Below are 16714 nucleotides of genomic sequence, written 5' to 3'. Positions count from 1 at the left end.
TGAACACGTGGCAGGAGTGTTTTTTGTTTCTGCAGCAGGGGGGATGAGTTTGTGCCCGCAATCCCTGATGAGTCCAAGTAAGAACAAACCAGGTGGTTTGTTTCAGGGTGATGTGGAATGGTCTTCTTCCATATTGCGAGTATGGATTCGCTGGTCCAAGACAGATCAGCTGGGCCGGGTTGTGTGCTTAGAGCTTCATGCACTTCCTGGTTCGGGTATGTGCCCTGTGGGGCGGGTAGAGGAATACTTGAGAGTGCGTCCGCCTGGGGATTCCCCCCCTTTTTGTGCACCGGGATGGATCCTTTTTGATGCGTTTTCAGTTTGGGGCAGTGTTTCGGAAGGATATCACTGCTACTGGAAGGGAAGCAGGTTAGTATGCATCTCATTCTTTCCAGATAGGTGCTGCTACTGAGGCAGCCAGATGGGGGCTTGGTGAGGAGGCCTTTAGGCGCCTGGGAGCACCTAGCGCCCTCACCTCCTGTGAGGTAAGTTTTTGTGTGTGGACTGTAGGTGGGGAGGGGGGCGGGGTGTGTGTCAGCTCAGTAACATTCAGGTTTAACTGGGCCTTTTGAGTGTGGGTACTGCAGGTTTTTGAGGGGCTTGTGTGAGGGCAGGCTTGAGCAGGTGGCTGTAATTGTTTATTTGTTATTTACTTGCAGGTGCAGCGGAGTGCTTGATTTGGATCATTGGGCACTCCAATGTTATTGGGGACCAAAACGTGCAGATATGAGACCGAATGGGAGGCAGCTGGGGTTCCTACGCAGTGTGGCTCAGGTGCCCTGGATAGGTATTCCGGGCATGTAGTGGAGCTGTGTGATCCCGGAGATTAATCGATATGCCCGGTTGGACAGGCCTCCGGACATTGTTCTTTTATATGCAGGGGGAATGATTTAGGTCTCAGATCTGTGAGGGAACTTATTAGGGACATTAAATATGATTTTTTGTGGCTTAGAACCGCCTTTCCCAAAACTGTGTTCCTGTGGTCGGATATAGTAGAGCTCCTGGTGTGGCATCATGCTCGATCTGTGGATAGATTAAATAAAGCGCGCATAAAGATCAATAAAGAAGTTGGACGTTTTGTGGTGCGGAATGGGGGCTGGTTGTAAGACACCAGGAGCTTGTGAAGGAGCCCCAACTGTTTTTGCGAGGGGAGTGTTTATGTGGAATGTGGTGGGAACAGATGTCTGGTTTCTGAGCATTCAGGAGGGTTTGCAGAGGGCTTTCAGTGTGTGGCGTTGCTCACAAGCATAAGGGATCATGCTTGGGCCTTGGTGGCGGTTTTTAATGGTCCATGAGAGTGGGGTTCAATGCATTCAAGGTAGAAGGTGTGGGAACCCATGGAGGTATGGGTTTCCAGGAAAGGGGGTCTCACAGCACACAGGGTTTTTTTTTTGCGAGGCCTGATAAGTGCGAAGGGATACCTAAAAAATGTCCCAGGGCCAGTGTGGTAGCAGCTGGGGGCCGGAGGTTAAACATATGTATCTCAAAGCCAGTTAAATGGATGGGACTTTCATGGACCTTTAAAACCCTATAAAATTGTGTTTTTTGTATACTGTTGTTGGAGAATGGTTTTGTTTACTGTTTGGTTGGTAATGATTAACTTGTTAATATTAATAAAAAGGCTGCTATGGCCAGTTTAACCCAAAGTAAGCAGTCAAGAGTGTTTTATTAAAAGGTAAAAGAGGTAACAAAAAGGTGTGGGGTGACAAGTTGGCAGCGGACAGACATGCCTTCATCTCCTTTACCCTAGTCAAGGGTTAATGCATAAGAAACATTGAAAACTGAAAATACTTTTGCAATATTCAAAAAGCTCTGGTTCTTTATTGACCCCCCCTCCACAATCCCAGTGGTCTAAGTCAATATATGCAATTTGCTACAAACAGTTTAATTGAAATGTCTTAAATGTCTCTGTCCTAATATTGCTGGTTAATTGGTTAGGACATTCTGGTACTGTTCATGCAATGTAGTGTAAATCAATATAGGTCTCAGATGTATGAGGTTATGTCCTGTAACAATGGAGGGCTTACACAACTGCTGTCAGTCTTCTAGCCTTGACCCTGCTATGCTGTCAATAAATGCTATTGACTGGACAAGTTTGTACTAATAAGCCTGACGTGTAACAGGACTGTTAATGAACTCACAAGTTTACCAGCAGGTCTTAGACAAGCATATTCCTTCACACATATTGCATGATATGTCTTTTACTGAGAATCTATTCAGATCAATAATGCCTGCTTAGTGTTACAACCAGTCTATATAACATAATCAATCACAATACAACATTGATAAGAAGTAAAAGTAATATAGGATAACCTGATCAATTATGTAGCAGGTAGTGAGAGTTGAAGCAACCAAATTACATATTTTATATTTATATTCTATTTATTTGGTTCAGAACTTCAAGATAATTTAATTTCCATTAGTCAGGTAAATAGGAAAGATTGTATATGATATTTTAAATTCACAATTCTGGGCAGCTAGAAATGAGTAAATAAGAAGAGTGTTCAGCTACTCCCCGCTTAATTTTAGGACACTGTAAATTTTCAGTGAAATAGTCTGCAAGTAAACTGCTTCTGTTGAGCTGTCATTTTACAAAGCCCAAATGTATATTATGTCCCTGCTTTAATTATTTATTTGTACAATAAAGATTTTATATTTAATTTTATTTTATATTTAAAGCAGACTTATTAACACATTTTTAACATTATATAAAAGGGTGGCTAACCCTTTTATATAATGAAGAAATCATTTTTTTTACGTTTTTGGGGAGCACCCCTATCCTTCCTCCTTTACTGCCACTTGTGACTTATCCACATATTCCAGGAGGCTTCTGAATGCTCCTTCTGCACATGCCCGAGATTGTGCATGCGTCATAAGAGGCTTTCCTGGTATGTAAAAGAAAATGTAGATCTCTTGCATGAGCAATGACATTAGCACTTTTCACATTTTAGACATAAGACATATAACCTATCTTGAATCTGCACATTGTGAGATCAAGTGATGTGAGTGGAAGGTGAAAGAGACTGAAAAAAGATAGTCGCCCCACTCTCCTCTCTGCGCTGAAAAGAAGATGGAAGCCAGAATGATGTGTCCTACTAGACTTCAATTTCAGAGGGATCTAAAGCTCTTCAAAACTAAAAGTGTTTTTTTAGTGTTGGTATGAAAGTTCCACTTTAGGTTTGGAAAGCAGAAAAAAAATATATAAACAAATATATACAATACAATTTCTATACAATACATCATATATATAATACAATTTCACATTATATGTCTTTTTCAATGAACAATTACAAATGAACAACTTTCCTAAGTAGGCATTAAATATATATTTTACCTCCCATTAATGTTGTTGTCTTTTCACAAAACTGCAGCTCGAGAAATTTTATGAAACGACTAGATGAAATATTAAGCATTGTTTTGGCATGTCCAAATGCTTCTAGGATTGTGTTTACCTGTGATATAAAAATAGATTAAACTTTGTTTTTCTCTGGTAGGACAGTAAAATCGTAGTGAAGGTACAAAACTAATACATCTATTACAAAGGTATAACAGACATTGCAGCAATCAAATATACATTGTTAAATTAATCTAAAACATATTCATGAACTAAATTGTAGTAGTGTCCTAAATGGCCAGATATTTTCACCTAGTGATATGTTTAAAAAACCTGAAATTCCCTTCTGTGTAATGGATTTATTTTATGGTAACTTTGCATGTCTGTGCTGTCGGATATGAAGGCACTGACAAACCACCTGTTTTTTTTCCGTAGGCTGTATATTGTGTAAGTAAATTTTACGGCCTTCACATTTTATACTCCAACCCTTCGATCACAATTGCCTAGGCGATCGAGAATAAATGGGAGCGCAGAGCCTCCTGAGATACCTACGCCACGCATCCCGGGAGTCATCACAGGCATGAACAGAAGGAGCCCTTTCGTCAAAAGGGGGAAAAAAAGCCGATCTCATGCATGCGTGAGATCGGTAAGTTTTTTTCCCCAACTACGTCACCCGACCCGGGCGCGAGGTTGGGTGACGTAGTTGAAGAACCTGGAAGAAGAGGAGAAGATGGTGGCACTCGGAGGGCCGTCCCGAAGACAGAAGCCAGGATGACGTGGGACCAGATGGAAGAGACCTCTGGACTGATCAATTGCACTGCAGGATTAAAGGTAAGTCAATTTTTTTTGGTTTTGTTTTTGAGTTTACTTTCCCTATAGGAAACCCATAACAACCCATGAAGGAACCCCGGGTTCCACTGAACTCTGGGAAACCCTGCTAAAGACCATTAGAGGTCTTCTATAATTAAAGGGCAGAGGTATCTGCCTAATCACAAATGACTCTCAGTAAATATATTTTACAGTGTTTTCCCAGTTCTGAAGATAAATAGAAGTAGTGCATGGTAAAATGTTTCTTTCTTTTATTGATAGAAATGTGAACACCTGACAGTCATGCTGTCCAACATGTCTGGATTTGAGACTTATTACTGACACTATGGACCATAGGGCAGGAGATGAGAGACTTCTGACCAGATAGCTTACCATATAGGTCTCAGGGGAAACACTGTATGTACAGGGTATAAAATCTGTTTTTCTTAAGGTAAGCCAGCAGGAACAGCATACTGTATATCTGACCCTTTCTCTTCCTGCCCCATACCTCTTTAAATTTAAACATGGACAAATGCTCCCAACTTTTGGGTTTGTGGCAGCACCAATTGTGACAAGGGAAGAAAATTAATTTACTAGTAGTCATCATATATCTATGTAATATTTTCGTATGAATAAAGTAAAGGTTATTCTGTATTAGTAAAGAATCAATATGAAGAATTGAGTAAAGGACAGTAAGATTTATTCTCTCAGTTTTTTGACCTCAATGTTTCACCTACACACAATATATTATAGGCGTATAAAAGGTGGGGTACTCATGTATATAAAGTACAAAGGTAAAACCACTTAACACACTGCTAGATATGGCCACTGAAGCAGAACCGCTCATTTAGAAGTAAAGTTGCGGTAAGTAAATGTTTCCCAAAAATTCTGTTTCTATTGAGCTATCATCAATAGCAAATCATCCTTTATCAGAAATGTGCTCCAAGAAATCCCTGTATTAGCACTCTGTTAGAACAGACACAGCATTGCTATATTTGTAGAGTAATGTTATCACTTTTCTGTAAGCTGCAGTCATCATCAGCCTGCCCCACAGACTCCTAATTTATTTGTCAGTGTGAATGCAGCTTGGAAATAGAAGGACACGTGATTATGTAAATGTATACCTTTTCTGGGGAAGATCTATCAAGCAAGAAAGGTGGTGTCACTTTATTAACTTACATGTTTAATCTTTGAATGAAGGGAATTTTTGCGGGTATTGCACCTGAGGGTAAGATGTTTAAGTATGTGCTTGTAGGCCTCTGTCTTGCCAGAACCACTTTCACCACTAGGAATAAACACAGAGAAATGACATAAGTTAGAGTAAAAGGTAGTGCAATTACTAGGTTTAGGCTGTATATGGTGATCCTTCTGAATTATACTTCTTACATCTGTTTTATAGATTGGTAAAATAGAAGAGCAACAGAGCCACCTTGTGGTACAAAAACGGTAATACGTAACTTTTATGCTATGAAGAAATTGGCATCTTCTTTTAATAATATTCTGTCTGTCTAATAAAGTCTGCAGACATAACTGTGTAATAACTAAGCAATATATAAATAAAGTTTAATAAAAAATAACAATAATACCATGTACAAACCATGAAATGGGAGAAGAGGACCTTGTTCAATAGGACACTACTTTACTTTCAGTTATGTGCATCAAACATAGGAAAAATATGAATGGCATTTACAAGAAGTTATGACTTGTTCACACACAAAATTTTTTCAACATTTGAGCCTAATTATAAAGCAGTGAATCTAACATTCCGCTCACTTTCTCTGCTGGAGAATGTTCCAGCTCCATGTGATTTAAATAGCATTAATTGATTCTCCAACAGAAAACGTGTTCTGGGTGTCATATTTACTGCTTTATAAATAGACACTTTAGGTTTAGTTTTAGTATTTTTAAATAACAAATTCAAAAAAAATGTACTCTACACAAAATCTTCAAAACAATGTATTCACGAACAGTCTTTTGTAGCTGTTTGGTGTGATTGTTGTGCCAAGGACAGGGGTTAGCAGGATGGGGGTAGCGCAAGGTGGCAGGGGCAACTTTATCCAGAGCCAAGGAAAGAGAGTGGTTTAACTGGGTTGCAACTTCATCCAGAAATGTGATTTTAGAGAGGAAGGGGGTTACGGGCATAAGGCAGATGGAGAATAGGTTGTGGTTAAGGTTACGAATATCTCTCTGCCATTGACCAGGTCTGGGATGTGGCAAAGGGGGGCAAGGGTTCAATAGGTTGAAGGTGATAAAGTTGTGATCAAAAAGGGGAAATAAGGTTGCAGAGTTTGGAAAATACCATGTCTAAAGTGTGTCCAAATGAGGTTTGAGTCCAAATGAGGAGGTAATGGAGAGCAGTTTGGCTGAGGAAGGAAGGTTGGGCTCATCCACTGCAACATTAAAGTCACCGAAGATGAGGGTGGGCAGGTCATGGCAAAGAATGTGTGGGAGCCAAGAGGCAAAGTTATCCAAAAATTGTGATACTGGGCTGGGGGGGAGGGGGGCAATGGACAACAGCAACAATGAGGGGTAAGGGTTTGAAAAGTCAGACGGTGTGGACTTCAAAAGACGTAAAAATGTGAGAGGGCGGGGTAGAAACGACTCTGTACAGTTAGGTGAGAGAATGAGATCCTAACCGCCCCCTACTCTCCACAGTGTTTATAACACTTTAAATAATATCTCAGCTACCAAGCTAAATGTTCAGGGGTAATATTTGATTCCAGAAGTTTAAATAAAATCCACATTCATCTTATCTTCTAAGATCTCCAACATTTCCAGCTTTACGAAACACCTGAAAGGTAAACCTGGCCCCTATCATATTCCAGTTTACTTATATTAATGCCCTCTACTACTTAACCTGTACTAAACTCATACATATGTACATGACTATATACGTGACACTCTTTTCTGAAAGTTTCTTCTCTGGCTAACAGTTATATTGAAAATATATGTATTATTATATATTATTATATAGAACCTTCACCGGGTATCTTGAGCCTCTCCCATTACCCATCTGATGGACTATAGGCACCATCAAGCACTCTCATTCCAATCCATGCATGGCCCAACTTAAATATTTGCTTTTCCTTCAGTCATCTAGCCCTAGCGCCATGAGGATGTTACCTCCTCTATGCTGAAACCTGTATGCTAATTCATAGAAATCTGTATTTTAGATTTGCACAGTGATCTCCTCTGGTATAATAATTAGAGGATATGTTTTAGTATAGCTTTGCTGAAAAACAAAATCCTAATTTAGTGGAAATTATATACTATGTAATAACATTGTATTTCAAATCAACAAAACTTCTGCTGATCTGCACTAGCTGTGCCTGTCTTACCCGCTATCAACATCTGTATAACTGCGGCCAGCATAATCAGGACAGGAGAATGGAAGGAATGACAGGGCTGAGTATGTGCAGCAGAAATAATATATATGTTAATATTAGGATTTTGTAAAATTAAACCAAATGTTAGATGCTAGCTGATACTTTACTGGACTTTGGACTATATTGATGGGCAGAATTATTTATACCCATGCATATACAGAAATCATTCTTTAACCACAAACAGAGGATATAGTAAGTAAAGGAAACACTGGTCAATGACCAGTATTACTTAGCAATGATGCTGAACTACTTCTCCTAAAGAGGGTGCTATGTAGTAAATTTGAGATAAAGATGAAGCAGTTGGTCAGTAAATTTAGATAAAAGTTTTATTAAATTGGGGACCAAGCAGGAAGGTTGAAATGCCCTCCCTATGACCCTTATGAAACTAGATTGTAAGCCTTCCTATTTTTAATTTTGGTATAAGCAGCTATTTGAAATACATACACACAAAGAAATATATATATATATATATATGCATTCCATGTGTTATTCTTTTTCCTATCAGTTACATTGTGCAGGAAATAATTCCATTTAAAATATTAATGATATTTATTAATACCAATTATAACCTCATGTTTACTGAATTTCTAAATTTTGCCTGCAATATTCAATCTGGAGTATAGAAAATACACAAACTGATGAATCCAATGACAGCTGAGTAAATAAAATCTAAAATACATTGTGCATAAATAGTGAGAAAGAGCGGCTTGACTATAAAATGGAGTGTAAATATGTATAAGATACTAGTATAGCGAGGAATGAATGGCACGCTGTCTCAGCAATTATTTGGGGAATTGTAGAGGAAAGTATAAAAATTGCATGAGGCCCCCTCAGGAGAAAAAGGAAGATCTAATCTCCTGAATGACAATTCTATACAGTGCACCAACCTATTAACGTAGTACTACAATCCTCCCTCCCATTCCTCTTTGTTATGTCTCAGTTCTATTTTGTAGCATGCAGTTCTTTCCTATTCAAACTGGGAGAAGTCTTGTCTTCTGTTTTCTGCTAAAATTACAATGTGCTCTGAACAGCAGTGCCTGGAATTAGAATGTGAAGCCTTGATATGTGGTGGCTCAGTGGAAGTTATCAAAGTAAATGACAATGTGGTGCATACAGTCAAAATAAAAATAAGGGGTAAGGGGAACTTGTTGGTACATGTGCCAAGTGGAAAATAATTAAAAAACATGTTTTTTTTATGAATTGAAATTAAAATATAGGTGTGGAAACACATTTTTGTATATATATATATATATATATATATATATATATATATATATATATTCATATTTCACTTAGGACACATTCCCACTGGCGTGCTCCCTAGCAAGTTAGTGTCCATATGTTCATCTTTGCACCTAATGCCAAATGCCCATGGGTGGCTTTAATGACACATTTTCCTGCATATACTTTACATTTTATTCACAAAAAACTTCATGCTGCACTCACTGAATGACAATGTGTGCAAATACTGTAGGTGTCTGAATTAAGAAGCATCTAAACATATAGCCAGCTATAATCACCTTTTAAAAACTCAGTTCTGTATTATTCACCTAATTACGCATGAGAAACACAAAGAATTCATCAACAAAACATTAGGCAAACCTATATTCTGAGCACAATCTGGAATTGCTTTGCAAGAGTAATTTTATGATATTGTATGTGTCAATCTTACATTGTAAATTATACAAATAAAATGTATGTGTTGACAAGCTACAACAGTACAAACATTTCTTATTTTTGTGATTTAGCACATTAGCAAACAAACCACCCACCTCTCTTTCTTACAATTTTAGTTATCATTCTGCAATAACAAGGCATAGTGCTAATGAATGCACAATATTTAATACAATCCCTTTCAGTGCACACAGAAATTAAATATGCTAATTCCAAGCAGACGGTACCTTAAGATAAAGCACTGCGGTCTCCTTTCTTGAAAAACCATATGGTAAGCTGTCTCTGAACATGCAAATATGTGAGGAGGAAGGGAAGAACACAACCGGCCAGAGATGTTATGATACAACTGTGTGACCTAAAATATGAAAAATAAAGTTTGTTTCATTTTTTGTCTCCATGATTTTGCTCTACTGATTTTGAAACCTTTAAAGAAGAAGGCAAAATGTAAACACAAATCTGGATATTACTATAGATTAACATTGCACAAAACAATCGCACATTTTATTAACTAACAATGCCTGATTTACAGTATTTCCACAAAATTCCACATCTGTCATTAACAATCAGTCCTAATAATGTTACAGTGGAGTGCAGTGAAATGAGCTAGAGTGAACTTCAAACTCCCAATCATAGCTGAATGAGGCTTTTCATATCACTGCGGTTTACCTTTTTGGTATGGCAAGTCAAAAGAGAAAGTAGCATTGAATTGCTATAGGATGGTTTAACATTAAAGCTGAACTCCAGCAAAACTTTACCCTTGGAATGGGACCCCTCCCAAACTGCAAAGAATGAAGGAGATCTAAAATCACACCTCTTTTTTTTAGTATAATGAAAGAACATCTGTCATATGCTCATTATTTACCTGCCTGGTCTGTTTTTAAGGTTCTTTTTTAGAGGGTATTCAAACTTTTGTATTGGGCATGTACATTTGTAATCTATTCTTGTAGCACTTCAAAAACAGTGGTAACACACTCATATACGATCCTCTTACATTTTTAGAAGGTACTTTAGGGAAATAGACACATCATTAAAAAAAAGAAAAGATCAGAGACATTTACATATACATTAAACTGGATCAAGACAAATGACAAATTGACATGCTTACTTAAAGATAGAATGCAAGTCTTTCATAAAACATTGGACCCTTGGATCTCCTATCTTTTATCCTAGATAGTGTAAGAGGAACCTACTGCCCCCCCCCATTCTTTTTCTAATTTCATTCATAATTCTTAGCCTTTTATTAGGTAGTCATAGAGTATTCCCTTAAAGTTGAATATTGTATTAGAATTTATCCACAGGGATTAAAGTTAATAAAAACTAAAGTTCAAGCGCAAAAAAGAAAACAGTGTATGTATCATTTATTTAGCACTTTTTAAAGACTACTATATGTTAAGACATTGTACTACTGATGTTATTAAATCGAAAATCAAATGTTTATTCTATTCTTCAGGATACCCTGCTGTCACATTTTGGCACTTGTATGATGTTTGAATTCAAATTCAAAAGTTCAACTCTTTGAATGTTGGTAATTTTTCTTTGTATGTCATCTCCCTTTTTATTCCCAAACTTGTTGTAAACCCCTTTAAAAAAACGATAACATTTTAAATACAACAACACTTACATGTAATCTTGTAGCACATATCTAATTGTGTTTCTTGAACACATACATTTTAACTGCTCATTTTGTCTAGGAGATGTAGATAATGTAGAAGTCCTACAAAAAGTCTCTTCCATTCAATGGAGCTCCTTGATTTCATCCTGTATAATGCAGGACCAGCAGTCCTGCACGATACATGAAGATTTCAAGAACCTACCCACATCCAGGAGCCAGGAAAAGGACATTTGACCTTAAAAATATATCCCACAATGGAAGAGGATAAACTGCAAGTGTAAAGGTTTTTCTTCCCCAAAGTTCAGCTTTAAACCTTCCCAGGCAGTGTTCATAACTTGAATAAAAATTCTTGGTGGAAAAACACTAAAGAGATACCATAAACTTAAGAGACAATTGTGCCTTTGGTAAAGTTGTCTTTATGGCATGGGCTCACCCCCGGAATACAGCCAACCTATCTTCACTGTGAAGCCCAGAGCTTCACAGAATTTCTTCAAAAGGCATGTTGGTTGGGCACTACTTATTCTGCACATATGCATTAAGGCCTTGTTCTGTCCGATGGGGAACTGTACTCATAGAGGACTTTACCACCCCATGCAAAATGTTGCTTTCCCTATATCAATAAACAGGACTGCAGATCACTTGCACAATATAAGGGAGATCTGGCAGGGGTTATTTCAGGAGAAAGTCTGTGTGGAATCAGTAACAATTGCTGGAATGGGAAGAGGTAGGTATCACACCAGGTGGGCTTCATTCAGGGGAGTAGGGCCATGAATATAGCACAATATGTAAAAAAAAACTGCAGTTGTCCCATTAAAATAAAAAGAAAAAACATTCTAAAAATGATATATTAGGTCTAATTGATAAAGTAAATGCTGGAAACAATCACAAACCATACTCTTTGTAGCATAAATGTATCCTTTTTTCCTGTATTCCCTATTCTAATACAGTACACAATAGTATATAATGCATTGCACCTGGTTTAATATTATTGCAGTCCCTGTATGTGTATAATAAATGCACAATATAAATGAAAAATGTGAAGTACAAAGCTCAGACTCTGAGATATAGCTGTACATGAGGCTATTTTATGACCAAGTTCTGTGTTTGTCTGTTTATTTAGCTCAGGTTATCCTTCTTGGTAGTAGTTATAGGAGAATTTATGTCTGACAGCTAGCACTTAATAAATCATAGAAGTTGATTTATGATATTAAACAGAAATAAATATCCCTAAGGTTCCCATCCAATATATCTTATTGTAGAGTACACCTAGCTTCACTTATGTTTATCTAAGGTACATTATAACTTACTGCAAGCAAATACACAGTTTACATGAATCCTAGATATTCTAAACAGAAAAAATGAATGTTCAGATCCTCTACCAAATGTTTCTCTTTTCTGCACTGTTCAGATATCTCCATGGATGCTTTATTAGGATGTGTGTCTTATGTAGATTACCTATGAATAACTTTTTTTTATAGTTGGAAGCACTTATATACATCTTTATAGTTGGTATTGCTTGCTGACATTGTAAGAAAAGATGTGCAATAGAAAAGAAAGGAGCCATCATTTTACTGAGCAGTCATATGTAAAGCAAAGAAACTATGGGCCTGATTTATTAAAGCTCCCCAAGGCTGAAGAGGATACACTTTCGTCAGTAAAGCTGAGTGGTCCAGCAAACCTGGAATGGATCTGGTCCAGGTCTGAAAACGTTAACTAGCAAATAGCAAATGACTTGCGAAGCCCATTTCAGGTTTTCTGGGTCACCTAGATTCACTGATGAAAGTGTATCCTCTCCAGCTTTGGGGAGCTTCAATAAATCAGACTCAGTGCATACATTGTATTATTTGAAAAAAGACAAGAGTTAGGTAAAATTTGAGGGCACATTCAAGATAGTGATATTTAGACAAATGCTAAGAACCCAAGAGTGGTACAGGCTGTCAATGATAGTTTGTCAGGCATTTCCATAGGCCTGTGAGGTCTTTTGCAAGTGATTGGAAAAGCTTAACATAACAGTGTGGGGGTTTTTGTTCATATGCAAATGCTCAAATATGCTTGCATGAGCCCTGACAAGCAGTACAAATCTCTGGAGGCAGCTGGGGCAGCAAATCCCCACTGGATGTTACATGTAGTGTAAAAAAAAAACCCTGGCACTGCTGTCCCCATTACCAGCAAATATAAAAAAGGGTCCTTATTGTTCTAATGTAACCATTTTTGCAAGTGGTTTTGAGCTGTAACACTGCTACTGAGAACAGTCCCTTAAAGCGTACCTATAAACACAAAATCAACTTTGGCTTATGGATAACATAAGCCAAAATTATAATCATCTGAGTACTTTTTTATTTTTTTCAGCTTGCTTTGACCTTTAAACATGAAAAACAAGTTCTAGCCGCTCCCCCAGGTCTCTCCATCACCTAGGCAGTGAACTGCAATCTGGGAAATGCCATCCTTGGTGGGAGTTTCTAAGCCACTCCCACTGCCCTAAATATGCAGATTTTCTTTCCTTTCCTCCTGGCACTCTCATGTCACTCAAGTGCAACTGCTCAGTCTGCAGCTGCTTCCTGCTTCTTTTCAGCTTGTGAGCTCTCCTTGCAGAGGGCTCCAGCTAGTGAGGGATGGGTGGAAGGGGGAGTGGGTGGAGGAGAAGGTCAGGAGAGGAAGAAAACGTAAACTTGCCAGTCACAAGCTGGCCACTTCTAAACACTTCATAAATCATTATATTTTTCATGGATACAAGCTGACCCAGCCAGTGCCACCAGGGAAGACATTTTAGTGCAAGTAAGTAAGAATAGATTAATAATTGAAAGACTAGTTTTTGAATATAGGTCATCTATAAGTGATTTAGCCCTCAAACAAACAGATTGTGGTAAGAATCAGACAACCTGTAAAATAGTAGACAAGTACACAAAAAAGAGCCCTTACCAAGGATGAGTAGATGGGGAGGTCTTTGTAAGGGTTGACAAGCAGAAGAATATTTCCGATATAAGTCTGAAATAAAAAGAAACAAAGCATTAAATACAATAGATCACACTATTACATATGTAAAGTGCTGTAATATACTGTACATGTAATATGCAGGCTGCTGCCAAAAATTGTGATATTTTATATTCTGTAAATGTTCATATTGTAAAAAGCCTTAGTAGTACCGGTAGTACGACTTAACACATTACATCCTAAAATATAAAAATGTAATTTACAAAGTATAATATAAATGGGTATATGAAACAAAACATAAATCTAAAAGTGTGAAAAGAATGGACATTTATATTGCCATATCTAACCTACAACCCCTCTATAATACACCTGTAGAAAGTGTCACTACTTTTTAATGTTTACAGGTATAATACACATCAATGATGGAAAAAACATATCTTATATACACTGCCTTGTGAGATGCTTTATAGTGATTAGGTGTGCCAAAATGGACATAAAAAATATCCTTGTGCTCCTGCATTGCCAATCTGCTACCTGTGTCACTAATTGTGATTAGAATTCGTACCAACGCTTATTAAGTAGGCATGGTCCACTGTGGACACTATCAGGAACCCATTCTGGAACAGATGTGCTGCTGTCACTAGAGAGAGAGCACTTAAATGAAGAAATGAGAAAACACTCAATACAACTTTTCAATTTTTTTATTATACAGCTGATTTTACATCCAGTGACGTCACCAATATGTCACTGCAATGCACGAAGATCATGGCTGGTAGAAGAAGCCAGCAGGGTGCCATACATAGCTTTTCAAAAAATGGAAATATGGTAACACCAGCAGGTGAAGCTGAGCCTACCAAGTTTAAAAGAACTAAAATCCAGGAGATAAAAGTGGGTGGGCCAGGAACAGTTTAGTAGAAGTGAAAAAAAGGACTAGATAATTTTGAATGTCTGATAACCAAAATATATACAGTATAAAAACGTGGACCCTGACTCGCTTGATGAAAGTGAAGCCAGGGTCTACAATGCAAAATGCAAGCATTGTGCATTGTGGAGAAGTTTTTCTTTTGATTTTGCTTTAAGTTTTTGCAGCTTATTGAATAAGGACACTTGTGAATTGGAATGAATCTTCCCATTCACAATAACTGGTTCAAAGGTTCTAATTCTGCTGGAAGGCAGCAGAATTAGATATGCTATGTTTAGAAAAAAACAATGCAACAAGATGCATGACAACAACAATAGAAAACCTACATTGACACTTACAAATATTTATAAATGCAAATAAAAGCAAAACACAAATGCCATTGTAAATTAATCATATTAAATATCAACCAATTACAATGAATGCAGCATCTACTGGGACATCTACAACTAGTGTAAATCTGGGTGGTACTCAGCAGGGTATATTGGGGGACAATTGGATGTACAGTATGCCAGAAAACATAAAACATATCCTCCAAAGTTTGCCTTCCTGCTTTTTTGCTTCCAGAGACAATGTTCACTTGCTTTTCATTAGAATTCTAGAAACAGCAGTAGAGAAGGTGAAATGGTTATTTAAACTGCTGACCAGAGTTGGGCTCAACTTTGAGCACTCCTAAGAAGTGTGTAGATAGAAATGTTTGATTTGGTAGTTTCACAGAGGTTAGATATAGATACAATATCCACCAAAAACCCAAATGGGTCAGCATGAACATATTAGTATGAGTGGGAAAAAAATAAAGCCATTGATATATCAAATAGGGGAAAATAGCAATATCTGCATTGTCATCATGTCCTTTGCTGTAAAGTCCTTGCTTTCCTTTATGTTATCATATCAGAAAGAGATATACTGAATGTCTCTGTTCCTAATACAATATCTATTTACATATCTGAGCTACCTATCATCAGGGCAAAGCAAATTCATGTTACAGGGTGTGCCTATGGCAATGCAAATAGAGATTTAAAAAACTGTCAGGGTTTTTTGCCAAGTTAGAACATATTAACACACCTTCTGTAGAAAATTTCTGCCAACAAAACCTGTCACCACACACCCCTGTCATTGTTTTCCTTTTGGCTTAAAATCTGCCCACTTCCTCTTACTATCATATTTAGAAGGGACATATAATCAGCCTGGCTCACAATGCAATATCATGTGCCTAAGTGTCCTATTCACAGGTCCGGATGATTTGCCTTATTTAATAAAGCTCTCCAAGACAGAAGAAGATAGACCAGGTTCATGGGTGAGTCTGGGTAATGGGTTCCACAAACCTGGAATGGATTTTTTAAAAATCATTTGCTATTAGCAAAAGTTTTCAATCTAGGACCAGATCAATTCCAGGTTTTCTGGATCAACTAGATTCTTCTATGATAGTCTATCTTCTCCAATCTTTGAAATCTTTGATAAATCAGACTCATTGTCTAGTTGAGGATGGGAATGCCTCTAACCATTCAAATGTTAAAACACTTTCCCCCACAGAGGTGCTTTGCGGTAAAGTGCATGTTATATGTGTTACAATACTGTAACACATATAACATGTATCAGTCTATTGCTGTGCCATTCATTGTAAATATTATCTCAACACACTTCAGCAAGCTCTGACACACTTCCTTGCATACACCACAACACCGGGTAATGTGTATTGTTATTACATATATTATACAAATATTACTGTGCTACATCAGAAAAAATGCTGCACGATGTTCAACTTTTTGAAGAAGTGTGCGGTGTTGCACTAAAGCAATAATGAACATTAACACAGATGTATTAACACAACACAAGGCTCCAAAACTTGAATGGGCCCTAAGCCTGTCATAAACCTGGGCAAGCCAGACTTACTATATATATAATGACTAAAAATCACAAGATTACCTTGAGTGGTGATCAGTAGATCCAGAAAAACAGACATTTTAAGTTGTATACAGAAAGTTATAACATTGTTTGTTGTGATTAGAAAGACATATTCATCTTCCACAACAATATAAAACTGACAACTG

The 16714-nt window shown here is 37.5% G+C and overlaps 1 protein-coding gene across 1 annotated transcript in view; it reads right to left on the bottom strand.

The window, feature by feature from the left end:
* The window catches only part of MYO16 (myosin XVI), a 126220-nt gene that overhangs the window by 66593 nt on the left and 42913 nt on the right, over positions 1–16714 (bottom strand). Inside the window, exons 12-15 of the mRNA XM_072401576.1 lie at positions 13733–13798; positions 9429–9556; positions 5321–5426; positions 3335–3452 (exon numbers count right to left, since the gene is read on the bottom strand). Of these exons, the coding sequence (XP_072257677.1) occupies positions 3335–3452; positions 5321–5426; positions 9429–9556; positions 13733–13798 (418 nt within the window). The remainder of the gene's footprint in view (positions 1–3334; positions 3453–5320; positions 5427–9428; positions 9557–13732; positions 13799–16714) is intronic.

The sequence above is a fragment of the Pyxicephalus adspersus genome, chromosome 1, assembly GCF_032062135.1.
Source record: "Pyxicephalus adspersus chromosome 1, UCB_Pads_2.0, whole genome shotgun sequence".
NCBI classification, from domain to species: domain Eukaryota; kingdom Metazoa; phylum Chordata; class Amphibia; order Anura; family Pyxicephalidae; genus Pyxicephalus; species Pyxicephalus adspersus.
Note: the sequence above shows the minus strand (reverse complement) of the source record. Positions and strands in the feature narration are given on the sequence as shown.